We start from the raw sequence: 18390 nt of genomic DNA on the forward strand, positions 1-18390 counted from the left end.
TGCAAGAAAGGTCAGGTACTGTGCCAAGGCAGAAAAGAGAGCTGGGATTTGTACCAGGGTTCCAACCACGTGCCTCGGCTGAATGGTGAATAGTTATGAGGTGCTCTGTAAACAAGTAGGTACACCACTGATTTTAGTCTCTTCATCCAGATTTTATTCATCTGTTGGATCTCCTAAGGCTGCATCTTCTGACTGAAGTTCCCTCCACGCCCACCCACCTTGGCGAAGCTGGAGTGCCCACAGCGCTCTGTATGCATTTCTTAGCTGAGTCCTGCTTTTATGCTTCTGTACTGTTTCTCCCAATGTCGTCTTAGCAGGATGCCCTGCCCTTGACATACTTTCCTGAGCTCCTTGCCCACTGCTGGGCCCACGGGATATGCTCAGTACGAGCTTGGAGAGTGACCACGGCCACGGCCTTTTCAGGAAGCTGGCCTGGGGCAGCTCTGCATTTCACACACTTTCATGGAAGAGATGGTGACGACAGGAGGGAGGTTGGCCGGCTGTTCTCTTACCTGATCTGTTGCGGCCGCTGGGGGCAAAGCTGTAGAGAGTGAGAGCATCCGCAGGGAGGCCTCCAACTGCTGGGGCGGCAAGAAGAAGTTGGGTACCACGACGGGCTCAGGGCTGCTGTGGCAGTTAAGGGACACAAACACCTGGAAACCTTGACCCTTGCCAGACCAGCATCTTCACTGACTCAATCACCCCTGTTCGGTTTTCTCCTCCCACCTGGTTCTGCCCGTGAATCTGTATCCTTTGCTCAAGCAGTTCCCTCTGCCCGGAAAGCCCTCCCCACTCCTAACAAAGCTTAGTCTATGCTCCCCAGGGGTCAGTTCAGATGCCGCCTCCTCCAGGAAGCTGTCTCCTAATCTTAGCCCATAGCGATCCCTCCTTCCTGATCATCTAGAGCAGAGCCTGCACCACAAGATAATCCTTGATGACTGAGTCTGATGAGTCTCGGTGTGTTTCAACATTCCCTCAGCTTCTCAAAAGCAGAGATGCTATAGTTTCCCTTTGTTACCTTGCTACTTCCCTAGAGCTCCACAGGAGGCTGGTAGGTGGCAAGCATTGAATGCTACTTGCTGAGGGCTTGCTGGCCCAAAACTGACCTGTTAGAAGTCGGTCACACAGGGAAGGTGGCTCCAGGGGCAGTGCCATAGATTGGTGGGAGACGCCTGGCCCCGAAGGCAGGTCTGTCCTCCTTGTTGTTCTCTGGTCACATCCTGAAATGAGGGCTCTGCCTGGGAGGGCACAGCTGGTCCCCACAGTCTGGCCCTTGGAGGCAGGAACTAGACTTTGCACTTCTCCTCCGTAGCCCCTGGAGATACCCAGGATTGTGTTGAGAACATGGTGTTCCACGAATACTTGTCCAATCAAAGCAGATTCAGTTTGGGAAGGAAGGGAGGGGCTATTTTGATGATCTAATTTTTCGTTTCTGTTTAATAAGCTAAGTGTGGTTTTGATTCAAATTGGTTTATCATCATTCTTCCGTGTTAGACTTTGAACTCCAAGAGGACAGAGATAATCTCTCTTTTCATAGCCATACTCCTGTTACCTGGCTTAGCACCTGGGACACAGTACGTGTTCAATACTGAATGAATGAAACGCATCATTTCCTGCTTTGGTTCAAGTCCCTGCCTCTTCTTCTGAGGCCCCGGTGATGGTGACGGGGGTCTTTTTGTGATCGCTGCTCAGTCAGCTGATGCTGTGGGGAAGAACAGCTTTCTGGGAGGTCAGGGGTATGTCTGCAACACCGAAGCTCCGCCTCTCAGCCCATCGCCTCCTGCCTTTCCAAGGGTCCTGCGCCAACAGTAACCTCTCCCTTATTAGATAATTTCAGGAAAGTTCACTTGTTCTGCCTGTTTCTTCACCAGTAAAATGGATGTAATAATAGTACCTTTTGTTTTGAGGATTAAGAGTTTATACAGGCGAAGTGCTCAGAATGGTGCCTGACACACAGCAAGCACTCAATAATTGTCAGCTACTCTTGTCTCCGGTCAATGGGGAAAAGGTGCTTGTTCTCACTGTCCTTACACTGGTGCCCTCACCCACGGAAGTCTGCCTTCCATTCCCCGCTTTGCACTGTGAGTACAGGTCAGGCCGGTGAGTACTGGGCCGGTCTTAGGTGTCAGGGCCGACCACTGCTCCCTGACGCCCCCACACTGCCTCTCCTGCTCCTCTTGGGGAGTCTGTTCTGCCTGCCCCTACACAGTGGTGATCCTTGGGGCTGTCCTGTGTGTGGGCCTCTTTCCACGCTCTCCCTGTGGCCCTTATCTATTTCCAGACACCTACCCTGAGAGCTGATCTCATCCTGAACTCCAGGCCCGGGTGGCTCACAGGCTCATGTACAAAATGGAAATCTGCTCTTCGCCCCAAACAATCTTTATGTGCTGTTCCCTATCTAGTACATGACATCACTACCTAGTAACTGTGACAGCAATCTCTTGAAGTCATACTTTTCCCCTTCTTTGTCATCCTCTGCCCTCCCTATCTAATCCTCGCAAATCTAGCCCACTCTCCATCATAAAGCCGTCTATGCTTTAGGTCAGACTTTCTTCATCTTTTCTTATTATTGCAAGTTTCCTACCTGGTCTCCTTGCTTCTGGTTTCCCCTGATCTAATCCACTTTCTACAGGGAACTGGGTGACTTCTCCAACATGTAAATCTGACCATATCGCACTTTTGTTTACAAGATAACATCTGCTGAACACTGTGTACTAGGAACTACATTAGGTAGTTTTTATCATTCATTTTCATTTTCACAACAACCCCAAGAAAAGTTCTACTATTTTAAAGATAAGGAAGCTGAAGTTTAATTTGCTTGCCGTATAGAGTCCAAGCACCTTAGGCAGGCATACAAGGCCCTTGAAGACGCAGCCCTGTCTCACCTCTCACCATGCCACTAACCCTGGGCTCTAACCGCAGTGAACTGCTGCCCAGCGGCCAGGTCCTGTCCCCTGGCGACGCCTCTGCAACAGTTCGCTTCCTCATCTCGGTCCACAGACCTATTCATCTTTGAGGTTCACTCTCCGGTCTCTTACTGGGATACCGCCAAGCAGAGCTCTGGCAGCTTCCTTCTCTTGTTCCTCAGCATTTGGTCCATGTCTCACCACAGCACTTAGAACAACACACTGTCATCACCTGTCTCCTACCTCGTACTGGGAACGTCTCGAGGTGAGGTCTGGTTCAAATCTGTCCTCAGCATGCAGCACAGGGCCTGGCAGTACTTGTTTTTCGAAAGAATGAATAGGTGGGAAGGTCTGAATTGGGGCCTGTTACTGCTCCGCCACTGACCATCCACTCGGAGCACAAGTCAATTGACCGTAAAAGGCAGCGACGTCAGAAGCCAGGATGAGCGAGGCCAGGACCGAAGTCTGCCGGAGGCCGTCTGCTTTCGTGCTCAGCTTCCGGGCGTTCCACTTTGAAGCCTTTCCCGAGGCTACCCTTCGGTTTCTCTCTGCCCTGCATTGGGGATCACATCTGTGTGGTGTGTGCAAACTTTTCCACTCATGTGATTTTCTCAAGAATCCTGTGAAACTAAGATAGCTCAGTTCAATCTGTATTTACTGATTTCTACTCTGTGCAATGTGTAGTGCTGGGAACACACAAAAAAGTCAAGGCCCCTGACCTCCCTGGAGCATATATGGTCTGGTGGGTAAGGGCTTCTTGCCTCCATCTAATAGGTGAAGAAGCTGAGGCTCATATGCCCGAAGTCACAAGGAGCTGGGTCTACAAGGCCTGACGTCACGCCCCCTGACTTCTAGTAGAGAAAGATCTCTATTCAGTCAAGTGGCCTGCTTCGTTTACCAGCCACGCAATAACCCCTGCTTGTTGTTGGATAGTAGGTGAGCTGATGTGACTGATCTGACCAACTGGTTAGGCTGCACATACGAGGGCTATTGATGGCCCGAGTGGTTTCCTTTCCTCATAACATGTTCATCTGGATTTCAAAGAAGAGGGGGACTGCCGGCCCAGTGGCTCAGGCGGTTGGAGCTCCGTGTTCCTAACGCCAAAGGCGGCCGGTTCAATTCCCACATGGACCAGTAGGCTCTCAACCACAAGGATGCCGGTTCGAGTCCCGCAAGGGATGGTAGGCTCCACCCCCTGCAACTAGCAGCAGCAACTGGACCTGGAGCTGAGCTGCGCCCTCCACAACTAAGATTGAAAGGATAACAACTTGACTTGGAAAATGCCCTGGAAATACACACTGTTCCCCAATAAAAGTCCTGTTCCCCTTCCCCAATAAAATCTTTAAAAAAAAAAAAAATAAGAGGGGGAATGTCAAATGCCCCTTCTCCCCATCAACATTGCCACACTGGGGGGGTTTGGGCAAGTCCATTTCAACTGTGCCCACCTCCCCTCACCTTGGTTCCATCACTTTTTTTTTTTTTAAATTAACATTAGGCAAGTCACTATAACTGAGTCTGTTTCCTTACATGCAAAATAAAAATGATGATACCGACCCTGAAGACTTGTGATGACTGAATGAAAAATGTATGCCAAGTTCCCGCACCCAGTACGTGCTCCATCAGGGGTAGCGTTCCTCTTTCCCCTCTCTGCACCCTCCATTTCTATTTCAACTGAGATTAATGGTCTCATTCCTTAGAGCCAGAGCCTTACCGTTATGTGTGAAACGCCCAGCAGATTCATCAGATAACTCAGGCGAGGCGAGGCGAGGTGAGGCGAATAAATGTGTTCCCAACACCTAACCCCAGTTCAGAGCATTACGCTGCAGAGGGCTGGTGTGAACGGGAGAAGCGGCGCATCCTGTCATGCAGGTGTTTTCTGAAGGGTCTTCCCTCGCCCCTCAGTGCATTCCATGAGGGTGGCAGCCTCTGCTCATGCTCACACTAGCCTGGCCTAAGCACCAGCACCCAAAATGCGCAGAGACGGCCTAAGGGGCTACTTGTGGGGAACATCAAAGGATACAGAGGGAGGCTCCGCTTTGTGGAAACCGCTGATCCAGATGTCGCCTGCTTCTGCCTGATGTCGGGGCAGTGGATGGGTGGCCCCATATGGTTTTCCCGTTTGGCCGGGGAGGCCAGGTGTAGAGGGAATTCCTCAAAGCTATCAGCAGAGTCACTTAGCTCACTGAAGGCAGCTGCATTCTCAGCCTGGGCCCTTGGCTTGGGCTCCTGGTCCTGATCTGCCCTTGGGGAGCAGGGGTTGCTCTGTTGGGCTCCTGAGAGTGTCACATGTCGGATGAGCTGAGGGTCTGCTGAGGCAGGCTCTCCAACCCTGGCCTCAGAGCCCTCACGCTCATAAGGAACACGATTTTGGCTGGCAGAACGCTGCCTAGGCTGGTGGGGGTTGACAGCCCTTTCTGGGCTGGATAGAAGGCTGCTTTTGATCTTGAGCTCCTTGCTGGGGCAAGGCTCTAAAGAGGGACAAGAGGGGCCTCCTACCCTCTGCACCTCAGCAGCCTGAAGTCTAATGATCTCACTTGTGTCTGACATGAAACTGGACCAAGGGCTAGTCTGGTCTGTTACGGTGGTGATCTCATTGAGGGTCCTGGGCTCAATGATGTCTTCTTCATAATCCTCATCGCTGTAGACGGGGCCGGTCTCAGTGTCCTCACTGCCCTGCATCCTTGTAACGGGTACTGTGTGTCCCAGGGCCTCATGGAGCATTCCTTTTTCACTCAAAGCCTCTTCAAGAGTCGGGAGAGGTGGGGACTCCGTGCCCTCATCTGGAGCTTGTGCGAATGGCAGGTCTGGAGTTGTGCTTCGTTCTTCCATCGCCTCTACGTCCTGAGCATCTGAGAGAGTGGGAACTTCTCTACTTCTACTCCTGGATCGGTGAGAACTCAAAGACGCTTGGGGATTCCTGGTGATCGTCTGCAGATCTGAACAGCAACAGATATCACTCTTACTACAAGGCAGGGCACAGACCACTCAACTTTCCCACACTAGCCTCTAGCTTCAGAAGTATTCTTGCAATCAGACTTTGGACAAATCTTAAAGACAGTTAATCCACCCAAGAGTCAGTGAAACTATATTCAAGGCAGTACAATTTCTAGCACTTTATTCTAATATCAGAAGACCAAAATCTAATCTATTCATAGTTGCGGTTACATCTGCAGAAACGCTTTCAGAGACTATCTGCTCCTGTGCAGGAATTCTTGGGAGCTGGGAGTTCTGGCGGACATGTTCATGCTTCCATTTACTTCAGTAATTACCTATATTAAAAACCAAAATGAGAATCCACTTATTTACCTATTTGATAATAGCTATTAGAACTATCTATTTTACCTGGAAAATAAAAGCAAGGAAATATCTATCACCCAGAAGATAAGGCAGGGGAAGTTTACAAAGAAAATGGAGGAGCATGGTGTGGGGGAAAAGAGCAGAGGCTTTGGAGCTGATGTCTTTGGTTCAAATCTACCCATTTTGTGGTTGCCAGCAAACTATCCTCTCTGAGCCTGTTTATCTTTAAAACGTGATTAACACCAGTCTTTCCAAGAGGTTTTGGCATAAAGAATACATGGGCTTACATTGCATGGCACATATAAAGACAATAAATGGAAGGTACTAGTCACCTCAAATTGTTTTGGGGATAAAATGGAAGGGAATAAATTAATTAATAGGCCCAGTACATGATATATGTTTACACGATTATTTGAGAGGGGAAAGGAATTGGGAGGCAAACTTGACTCCCAGGGGGAATGTCATGTCTCCCTCACAGCACCTATCAGAATGCTCAGCCTCCAGGAGATACTGGCTGAATTTAATACATTAATTTTCAGGTCTCAAAGGAGAACATCCTATGTATGAAAATGGAACATCCCTACCTGCCAATAGGAACAGGAAGCAGGAAGCAGATTTAGTTGATCCTGGTCCTTTAGCCTGAATTACCCTTCTGTCGTGGAGCAGTGTTTCTGCTTTTTATAAACCAGCCCATCCTGTAAGGCCTTGCTCTATTGCATCTCCTCCAGGAAGCCCTCGCAGATGCACCAGCTAGATGAGATGACTAATCAGCTTTGTTCTATATGGAAGCACTTAAGTACATGCTATTGTGTAACTGTCTGTCTATATAATTCTCCCATCCGATTGTGAGCTTCTCAAAGGCAGAGACTATATATGTCTGATTCTTGTTGTAATTTCAGGTCCCAGCAAAGGACTTGGCATATGGCTGTAGCATAAATGAAACCCCCATTCAGTAACACACTCCCAAGCCTCACTCATGCCTACTGTCTCATGACTTCTTCAAAAGCATACTGAGACAGGATGGAAGCAGGGGGAGTTTGTTTAAACTGGTTTCCCACATCCAATCACGTCTCTCTTTCAAAATTCATCCTCTGATCTCATCCTGTCATTCCCTTGCTTAGAACTCCCCATTTTCTTCCAGGATAAAGATTAAACTCACAAGCTTGCCTTCAAGTCCCTCCAGCTTCAATCCTTCAATTGTTTCCTCTCTCCACGTTTAATATACCCCTTTAAAGGGATTCCCTATTTGCTCTCACCTCTACCCCAAACAAGCCTCCCTCTGTTTTGCTTTTGTTTTCTTTCTGAGGGGTAATTTCTTTGGTTGATTATAGAATGTACGCTTGATAAAAGCAGAGACAATGCCTATCTTGTCCACCACTGTCTCTTCTTGGAACTAGTAACACAACAGTGCCTGGCATAGTTGGTGCTCAATAAATAAATGACTGAATATTATTTCCAAGCAAATGGAAGCCAAAATACAGAGTACACCTCTGGGGCCCTGGCTACCAAAAGGTTAGATATCTGGGAAAAGAAGGTAGGAAAAAGGCTTGTACCTAATATCAATCTTGGTGGCTTCCCCCCCCCCCTTTAAACAGAGAAAATGGAACTTATCCATCCCTGTGTACAATTTACACATTTTCCTTGAGCAAAAATGACACCAAGTGAGAGCTAAAGGTGCTGATTCAATTGATTTCTCAATATTCCCCAAAGCATGCCTGATATGTAAGTTTCTCGATTTTAACCCTGGATTCTGATTAAGTTTGATGGAGCAGGACTCAGGAAAACAATATTTCAAAGTTAAGTCCCCCAGGTGACTGTCACACTCCGGCAAGTCTGAAAATACTTGTTCTAGAGCGACCTCTGTCTGGGCTGCACAGTGGAATCACCTGGGGAGCTACGAACAATACTGACGCCTGGGTCCCGCTCTCAGAGATCCCACAGCAGCTGACCTATGGTGCAGCCTGGACGCCTGGATTTTTAAAAGCTCCCGCAGTAATTCCAATATACAGCCACGGTGAGAACTACTGCTTTCAGGGGTCTTTCAAAGGGTGGACAATGGAGTACCAACATCTAGAAGCATCTGGGGTCCTTGCTAAAAACACAGACTTTTGGGCTTTGAGAATCAGAATTTGAGATATATCTATAAGTTGATATTTTCTGAAAACAGGGTGGCACAAGGTCAAGAACTGCTACTGAAGGACTCATCGAAGCCACCTCCCTCTTTTTTTTTTCTGGTTGGGGAAACTTCAAGAAGGGAAAAGGTATGCTCACAGTCAAATACTAAGTCCATGCAGAAACCACCGGAGACCCCACCTGGATGTCCTGTCTCTCAGGCCAATGCTCTTTCCACTGCACATGCTCCTGTGCCCTCCTTTCAAAAGGAAGACGATACATGAATAAGAAGGATGATGAAAGCTGTTGGTCTCTGTTGGTCACAAGGGCTTGTCTGAGGGCAGACATTCCAATGCTTTTGAATATGCTCTCGGTGACCATAACTCAACAAGAGGGGCCCTGAGCCATACCCTTGATTAAGGAGCCGACTTGCAACACCAGATTGTTGGACTTCTCCAGGATGCACTGGCTCCCAGGATCTAGGCTGCCAGCTCCTGGCGCATGATGGTCCCTATGGCTCTCCTGGCGCTGCAAGACGGTCTGAGTCTGAGGACTGAGGGGAAGTGGAGGCTTGGTGAGTTTCTGGCTGAAATACCGCTGGATCTGATCCAGCTCACTCAGATTCTTCCTGTAGAGAAAGAAGGGGAGTAGAGGACAAAAGGATCATTCACTGCGCTTACAAGCATCTTTTATGTTCTGCTGACATTCTACTGCTTGAGCTAGGACCTTAATACCTCTCACTTGGTCTGTTAATACTAAGGACCCCCTCTCTCCAATCCACCAATTCATCCTTCACTTCTCTGACTATAATTCTGCTGCTGGGGACAAATTTCTCCCCCTTCTGTCTGGCTAATGCAATTCCTCTTCTGATGCCCAGCAAAAATCCTGCTTCCTTGTCGGGAACCATTCTTGACCATCATTCCAGTCCTCATGTCCTCTTACTCTGACAGAATAAGGCGAACACTGACCTTTGCTACCTCATGACCATTCCTGACCGCTTAAGCAAGCGACCTCTGCTAGTCAGCCTACCCTGGCTCTCTGCATCGGTTTAAGGGCCGCCCCTTGGTGCACCACAGTTCTTTGTTCTTTCAATCACATCACATATTTGTTTCACATTTATTTCCCAAAGAACTATGAGCTCTGTGCTGATTCCTTTGTATCTATTACACTCAGCATAGTGCTTGGCACAAAATAAATGAATGCTGAACGGATAAATAGACATGAACACATTACTTTAGAAAACAAGGCAAAACAAAACAAAAAACTTCTGTTCAAAAACCTTTAATGGGGCCACATTCATTCTTATCATTCTCCAGTGAGAAATCATACCAACTACTACCACCTTCATTTGCATAGGATTTTATGTTTTATGCTTTCAAATATTCTCTTATTTAATTCTGAACAAGATAATTGGCCAACCAGATGAGATCAGTAATTATTGTTTTACTAAGGAAGGTGAGGATCGCAGAATTTAAGTGATCTGCCCAGGGTGAGTAGTAGTAGGCAGCTGCGTGCTTGGGACTCCAAGTCTTGTGCTTTTTCCATGACAATAGACGGGTCCTATCTCAGATTCATTCCTGTGTCTCAGCTGTGAAATGCTGGCACCTGAGTTCAAACTACTCCCCCTGCTCTGTCCCTGTCGCATTCAACTTTCAAGGTGCTTATAAGTCTCCTTTTCAAAGGAGAAATCGCCCGAGATCCCCACCTCTCCCTAAACTCCTTCACCCTTGGTATCTCCACTGGCCTGCTGTCTTAGGTTTTCCTTTAGTTTTCTCATTATGTGTTAGTTTCCCTAACTAGGCCATGAGCATCTGGTAATAGAAGATAATATCTCAAACTTCTCTATTTCTCTTGTATCCTCATGTGCCTCATACAACTGGTACAACATAGACACCAAATACCTGGGAAGTGAACCCAAGTCCTTCTATTGTTTTGTTAGGAACAGTCTGCATGTCTTAGAGTCAAATCCAGATGAAATGAGAGGACAAAGCTGACCCTTATTCTGCCACTAGAAGCCACAACTCTATCAAATCACAGTGGATTTATTTAGGTGTCTATATCAGGGGGTGCGCTACATGGATAAATACCTGTAGCAGGAACATATGGAACAATGGTGTAACCATGTAAACACGGTGGAACTTTAGAAAATACGCAAACCGAACTAGCCTTGTCAGAGGTTCTGGGTGTAGAATCTACTAATACCAAGCTGTAATTTTCTCATCTGTGAAAAAGGTTTATTAATACTTGCCCTGAGGCCTCATAGGATTCCTATGACTCAAACAAAACACACTTTTAGGGCTTTGTGAACCCAAGGAAGTAATGCAAAATTGATATTGTCTTGTTTCCTTTCCATTTGATAATTGATAATGTATTTATGGCAGTGGTTCTCAAAACCTGGCAGCATCAGCATCACCTGAGAACTTGTTAGAAATGCAAATTCACAGGCACTATTGAATCAAGAACTGTGTGGGTGGGTCCCAGCAATCACTGTTTTAACAAGTCCTTTCATGTGATTCTGATACATACTAAATTTTTTTATCCTGGCGATTTTGGTCGTAAGAACGCATTTGGTAATGTGTGGAGACATTTTTGGTTGTCACAACTGGGAGAGGGGTGCCACTGGTGTCTGGTGGACAGAGCCCAGGGATGCTGCTAAACATCACAGGACAGGCCCCCGCGGCAAAATATCTGACCCAAATGTCAACAGTGCTGCGGTTGAGAGAAACTGCGCTAGGGTGAAGGAGAGTTTCTTTTTCTCTTTTCTCAGTGGGTTCTAAAATATGTTATGAGAATAAGCCAATAAAATGCAGCCACACCATGGGTGGTTTTACTTAAGTAGCCTCCAGTCTCCAGCTGAGACTAAAATGAGAATTCGAACACTTAACTTCCCTGTAATATAAGTTTGGGCAGTATTCCATATATTAGCACAACTGTTCAATCCTTTTTAACCCATGTCCCAGAAATCAAAAATATCTTACCTATCTTTCTTTTCTGAGCTTGTTTTATGCAAGCAAATAATAGGTTCTTTTGTTTTCCAAATACAAAATCTTTCAAATATTTCTTCCTCACACTTTACACTCTCCCTCCTCTCCCCATCACTTTCCACATGAGAACCACTGTTTTAAAAGTCCAAACTCTTAGCCTAACATTCAAGGCCCTTCAAGATCTGACCCCTACAGAACCCACCCTGCTCCTTACATCTTTTGCTCGGCTTCATCCTAATTGCATCCTAATTGGTATTTCCCCAAACCTGACTCGCTGTTTTATGCCTTTGGGCCTTAGCATGCTTTTTCTGCACAGAATGCCCTTCACATTTGTTGACCTGTTCCTTCGAAGATCAGTTCAAATGCTGACTTCTTTAAATCTTTCCATGACCAACCCAGAATGTTACTCATCCTTCTGTCTACCCTTGGCTTATCACACATCATTATCATTGCCTGGTAACGCAGCTATCTCCTCCCCTAGGAATGGCAGAGCCAGGATTGGAAGTCAGGTCTGTAGGACTGTGAGCCAAGTCCTTTCCACTGCACCCCACTTCTTTCTAGACAATGCAGGCGCTAATCCAGATGATTGATAATGGCCCTTTCAACTCCCACAGTGCTGCTCTGGCTCAGGTCCTGACTCAACTAAGAAGAGACGGGGAAGCACGAACAGGACAGATGCTGGTCTGGAAGAATTCAGTGGTTATGAGGTTTAAGACCGTGGGTAGAATGAGGCTTTGTAAACCGTAAAGCAGAAGAAAGGCTGTGCAGACTTGAGGACAATTATCATTAAGTTTGGTGAGCAGTGTAAAGTTCCTGTATTTACAGGTCCCTGAGCTGAGACAGATTCATCGATGAGGAGTCCCAGGAGGCTACAGGGTCCAATTCGAAACTAATGGCCACGAAGGCCCCTATTAAACCTCCCAGAGTGGTGGAGGCTGGTGGACCAGCTGTAATGCAGGTTGCCGTTGCCCATTCACCTTGCGCTCCACTATGATTTCCTGTGTCTTTTCTCAGCAGAGGGCCTCACCTGAGAGAAGTCAGGATGGACGTACGGGAGGACAAGGGTGACGTGGTCAGTGTGTTGTCACTCGGCAAGCCTGCCTCTCCCTGCTGCAGGGACTCATGGAATCGGCGGACATTCTGCACGTGCTCTTCATGGCGTGATGCCTGGTTTCTTGTGGCACCGCTTCTGTCCGGAATAAATAAGGGCACAAAAAATTCCTCACTAATGGGAAAGCCCCTGGTGTGACAATAAACCAATTACCCTCCTGAAATGCTATTGCAAATCCAGCCCACTACCCCCGGTCTGGCTTCGACAATTGTTTGGATTACAATGATCTCTCAAATAATCTTGCCTTCAGTTTTACCCACTCCCCTTTAGTAAATCCCCCACATTATAGCCTGAGTGCTTTTTTTTAAAAACACAGATCTGAAATAACAATAACAAGAACGTTTATGGAGTCTTTATTACATGCTAAGCACTGTGCTAAGTATTCAGCGTGTACTAACCTATCTAGTCACCATCATTTCTTTCTAGCTTTGGTTTCTCTTTTTTATCTAGAGAGCAAATTTCAAATTCCTTAGCATGGTATTCAAGAACTTGATCCCAGCAATAATCTTCCTCCTTTTAAGTAACAGCTTTATTGAGATATAATTCACATATACAATTCACTCATCTAAAGTGTGCAATTCAATGGCTTTTAGTATACTCACAGAGTTGTGCAACCACCATCACAATCAATTTTAGAACATTTTCGTCATCCCCAAAAGAAACCCTATACCCATTAGCAATCACTCCACATTTCCTGCTCTCTTTCCAACCCCTACCCAAACCTCCCAGGCCTACGCAACCCTTGATCTACTTTCTGTCTCTATAGATTTACCTAATCTGGATACTTCATATAAATGGAATCACACAGTATGTGGTCTTTTGTGACTGGCTTCTTCCATTTAGCATAATGCTATCAAGCTCCATCCGTGTTGTAGCATGTATCAGTACTTCATTCCTTCCCATGGCTGAATAATTTTTCATTGTATAGATATATCACATTTTGTTTATGTACTCATCAACTGATGGACATTCTGTTGTTTCCATTTTTTGGTTATTAGGAATAATGCTGCTACAAACATTCATACACAAGTTTTTATGTGGACCTAAGTTTTCATTTCTGTTGGGTCTATACACCTAGGAGTGAAATTACTGAATCATTTAAGTACTCTCTGTTTAACCTTTTAAGGAACTGTCATATTGTTTTCCAAAGCGGCTGTACCATTTTAAAATCCCACCGGCCATGTATGAGGGCTCCAATGTCTCCACATCCTAACCAACACTTGCGATATTTGTCTTTTTGATCATAGCTATTCTAGTGGGTATGATGTGGTATCTCATTATGGTTTTCACTTATATTTCCCTGCTGGCCAATGATGTCAAGTATGTTATCATGTGCTTATTGGACATTTGTATATCTTTTTTGGAGATAGGACTAGTCAGATCATTTGCCCATTTTTAAATGAGTTATTTATTTGCTTTCTATTATTGAACTGTAAGAATTCTTTATATATTCTGAATGCAAGTCCCTTATCAGATCTAAGACTTGCAAATATTTTTTCCCATTCTATGGATTGTCTTTTTACTTTTTGAGGGTGTCGTTTTTAGCATGAATGTTATTAATTTTGGAAATTCAATTTATTTTTTCTTTTGTTGCTTCTGTATTAGGTATCGTATCTAAGAAACTGTCTAATCCAAGGTCATGAAGATTTACTCTGTTTTCTCTTAAGTTTTATAGTTTTCTCTCTTAAACTTAAGATTTATAATCCATTTAATTTAAAATCGTTAATTTTTGTATATGGTGTGAGGGACGGGGCCCAACTTCAATTTTTTGCATGTGTATGTCCAGTCGTTCCAGCATCATTTGTTGAAAAGACTATTCTATCCTCATTAAATCATCTTGGCATCCTTGGCACATGGGTTTATTTCTGGACTGTCAATTCTATTCCACTGACGTACATTTCTACCCTTATGTCACTACCATACTGTGTTGTTTATTGTAAATTTGTAGTAAGTTTTGAAATCAGGAACTTTGTTCTTCTTTTTCAAGACTGTTTTGCCTTGAATTTCCTTGAATTTCCTTGTGTCCCTTGAATTTCCATATGAATTTTAGGACTAGCTTGCCCACTTTCATAAGGAATCCAGCAAGTGTTGTGTTGGATCTGTAGATCAATTTGGGGAGTACTGCCATTTTAACAATATTAAGTTTTCTAATTCATGAACATGGTATGTCTTTACATTTCACATACTTCTACTCTCTGACTCCATTTTCTCCCATCATCAAGAAATCACTCACCTCCCAGGAGAGGAGAAATGAAGCTCCTTTGATGAGGTGTAAGCAAGTTGTTCTGGGGTCTGTCTTGCAATGTAGCTGGGAAACGCAGCATACGTATTAGAGACAGGGAAAGAAAATGGACGGTATATTGGGATCTGTAGAAACAAAGAGAAAAATGGTACATTTGTCACCACAAATCCTTTTGAAACAAAGCAGTAGAAATAAATTTGTAAAATTTATTGTATGTATATAAATATATTTTACTGAGTATTTTTTCAGTATAATTATCTCATATAACCTACTGAGCATGTGTTGAACACTGTACTAAGCAATTTAGATGCATTTTCTCATTTAAACTTCACAATAATCTCATGAGGTAGGTACTAATATTATCCCTGTTTTACACATTATGCTATCAAATTGCTTTTTATTGTTTTATCTATATTTATGAGCTTATAACTCTAGCTTGTCTGTGAACTCCTAGCTGGATATCATTTTACGTATACTTTACACATGAGGATAATCTGGCTGTGATATATATTTCTTATCTCATGACTACCAGGGTTGATGTGAAGAAAAGACCTTCTTACAAAGGGACTATTTAACTCTTTGTTATTTTCTTATGCATTCATTCATCCAATGTTTACTGAGGCTGACTCTGCCCGACCTGGGCTTGGCAGGTGGGAGAAGACGGATGGAAAAAACAGTCTTCGCCTTGATGGAGCTCCCCTACCTGGGACAGTATGAAAAATTCACCTATCTGTTATAGTTAAACGCCTTGAAAGAGTTGTCTATACTTACTATCATCAATTCCCCTCTTCCCATTCTCTCTCTTTTAATTGTTTTTAATGATAGACCAGTGATTTTAATGTACCAGAGTTTTTAAAAAGTTCAACCAATTAATATGGTTTCAGATTCCACACTGCAACTAATATTATTTTATTTAAATTGAGATGTATTTGATATATGTGTGTGTATAAATATATTTATTTATTTAATTTAAATTGAGATATAATTCATGTATTATAAAGTCTACCCTTTCAAAGTGTTTAATTCAGTGATTTTCAGTATCTTCCGAGTGTGCATCCATCACCACTATGTAATTCCAGAACATTTTTATTACCTTGAAAAGATCATGACAATATACAACGTGTTCTGTAAGCTAGAAAGTACCAAACACATGTAAAGGATGTTCTTACAGGTTTTGCTCAGTAGAACCCTTATTAAGGATGTGAATCACGGTACATACCAGAGATCCTGGGTTCTCCACCCCACGTCTTGTTTGCCTTTCCTCTTTGAAGTGCATCAAACTCTCCAAAGGGGAGATAGCAACTTTTATCTGCCCCTGGCACTCTCCACTGAAGTCTGTGATGTTGTACCAGCCACAGACAAACTGGAAGCCAGAGAGAAGCGGCGAGAGGTCTACTGAGGCAAAGCCAATCACTCTCTCCTCATCTGCAGGGGAAAGAGAGAAGCTGGGCAGTGTGGCTGGGCATGCCTGCCACCGAAATTAGAGGCTACACACAGAGAAACCGACTCAGGGGGCTGGGCCGTTCCATGATCCCAAAATCAACAGAAAAGACAGATAATGAGGATGAGAGAGACGGCAACCACAACCTGATTTCACTATCATACATTCCCTTTGCAAAGGAATGGCAGGGAAAAGTTGTCAGGCTACTAGGAGATACCCCTTCAATACGAGAAACACTTGTTCTTTCCCCTGGGTTATCTATCCCCTGGGTCTCTGTGATTTTCCTCAGGGTAGTGGGTCTTGAAAGAAATCATTTGAAACACCATCACCCTTGGAATTATGAGGGATTTGCATTTTCTCTTTTATACTTGTCTGTATTTTCAAAATTTCCTCTAATATACATGGTATTACATTAAATTAAAAACAAAAATGATACAAATCACAAAAGAAAGAAAAATAACTCCCTGGAAAACCAGTACGGGGTGCAAAATGAGCTTGGGTTCTGGCTCGGAAGGGGGCTGCCCTTCCTGACTGAGAAGACCTTTTCCTGGCTGGACAAGCTACCGTGCAATGACCTTTGTTCTCAGGCTCATTGCTTCTTGTTCCTCATTTCTGACCTGCAAGTAGCCGGGGACAAACAGGCACCTGTCCCTCCACAAGTTCTTACTCTGTACAGGCTCCACCCCCTACGTGGAATAGCAAAGGGTGACTCTACCAAACGTGGACAAGAGTCTCACTTCTCAAACTGCTAAATAAATCAAAGAACGCAACTTTTCAAGAGCAGGGGTCGTGAGTTTCCCAGTTCCTTGTGTGTGCTGCTGGTGAACTCATCCCACCAATGTCAGACAACAGCTATTTACACAGCTTGCTCTTCTGTAGACTGGGACCTACCAAAAAGCTGAGACCAGGTATTACTCACTTTATGTGGCACAACAGCTCCCCTTCCCACATCATGAAGAACTGAACAGACATCCACTGAGGGCGTGAGTGAAATGGCCAACGCAGCCTGAGACAAAGAAGCAGTGTGCCACAATAGCACAGCCAAGCATGACAGTCTTAGAGTCTAGGTACGCTTTAAGTTGTGTTCTCCAGAGTAGATCATTCTTACCTACTGGGGATGGACAATGATGGCTAAAGCCATTCATCTGCACTCCAAAGATTTCTTACAGCTTTGCAAAGAAAAGTAATCCTGCTTTATTTGGTTATTGGAGATGTAATCTGTTCTTGATATGTTCTAACTTTAGATCTAGGTAACCCCACTTTGAGGGCTCTAACATGAAAGCATGATATCCTAAACATACTGGACTCTGGCTAAGTTGCTCACTGAGAAAAACAATGGCTTGGAAGAGTTAAATTTAACTTCAGATTCAGCAGGACAACCCACCAGTTTCCCTTTGCAGGTCTGGTAATCTTGAACTTCCCGCATTTTCTTTACTCTAGGCTGTTGTATTTGCTGTTCCCTCTGACTACAGTAAGTCCTGCCCCTTCACTTCTCAGTGGAGTATGCAGCATGTTCCAGGAAGCCTTCTCTGAAATCCTAAGTCTAGCTTAGAATCCCCTTACCTGAACATCCTGTATTTGCCTAATCATATTACACTGTTAAACTGTAAGCTCCGTGAGGACAGAAACCATGGCTTATTTTACCTTTGAATCCCTAGCACTTAGCATAGTGCCTGGCACAGAGTAGGACTCAGATGTTTACTGAACACAGACTGATCTGGTTTGAGTACCTTTGGCAATAGGTTCGCCGCATCTGTGTGGAAAGGATGGAGTTAAGTAGAGAGAGGCATCTACATACACTGAGAGATAGTTTGGACTAGGCATTTTCCTCATCTCCATATACAGCAGTGCCCTATAGGACTCCCTAGCGCTCCTGGAAGTTAGGGAATGTATTTTATTCTTCTCTGTACCCTACCACACTAGCACAGTACCTGACACATAGCAGGCATAGTGATAAAAATAGCTGCATCTATTAAGCACCAATCATTTGCCAAATACGTTAATATATATAACATTATCTCCAATCCTTACAAAAACACCATAGGGCAGGTACTATTACCCTAATTTTATAAATAAGGAAACAAAGGTTCACAGAGGTAAAGTGATTTATCTCAGGTCACAGTTTGTAAACAGCAGAGCCAAGATTTGTAACCAGGTCTACATCAGACCAAAGCTTATTCTTTTCTTCCTGTTAAAGTAAGTACTAAATTAAGGTGTACTCTGAGCTGCTTTACAATTTCTGAAATGCTTCAGAGAGAAGAGAAGAATAGAAAGCAAGGTAGGAGTGTGGAGCCTAA

The 18390-nt window shown here is 44.6% G+C and overlaps 1 protein-coding gene across 3 annotated transcripts in view; it reads right to left on the reverse strand.

The window, feature by feature from the left end:
• C2CD3 (C2 domain containing 3 centriole elongation regulator) overlaps window positions 1-18390 on the reverse strand; it is a 114258-nt gene that overhangs the window by 14165 nt on the left and 81703 nt on the right. Inside the window, exons 27-32 of one of the 3 annotated variants that reach the window (XM_033120185.1) lie at window positions 15872-16077; window positions 14644-14777; window positions 12327-12488; window positions 8726-8943; window positions 4927-5842; window positions 513-624 (exon numbers count right to left, since the gene is read on the reverse strand). In XM_033120185.1, coding sequence (XP_032976076.1) covers window positions 513-624; window positions 4927-5842; window positions 8726-8943; window positions 12327-12488; window positions 14644-14777; window positions 15872-16077 — 1748 coding nt within the window. Of the gene's footprint in view, window positions 1-512; window positions 628-4926; window positions 5843-8725; window positions 8944-12326; window positions 12489-14643; window positions 14778-15871; window positions 16078-18390 lie in introns of all 3 variants that reach the window. The other 2 variants (XM_033120183.1, XM_033120184.1) reach the window with 2 other exon arrangements.

The sequence above is a fragment of the Rhinolophus ferrumequinum genome, chromosome 11 (assembly GCF_004115265.2).
Source record: "Rhinolophus ferrumequinum isolate MPI-CBG mRhiFer1 chromosome 11, mRhiFer1_v1.p, whole genome shotgun sequence".
In the NCBI taxonomy this organism is placed as follows: Eukaryota; Metazoa; Chordata; class Mammalia; order Chiroptera; family Rhinolophidae; genus Rhinolophus; species Rhinolophus ferrumequinum.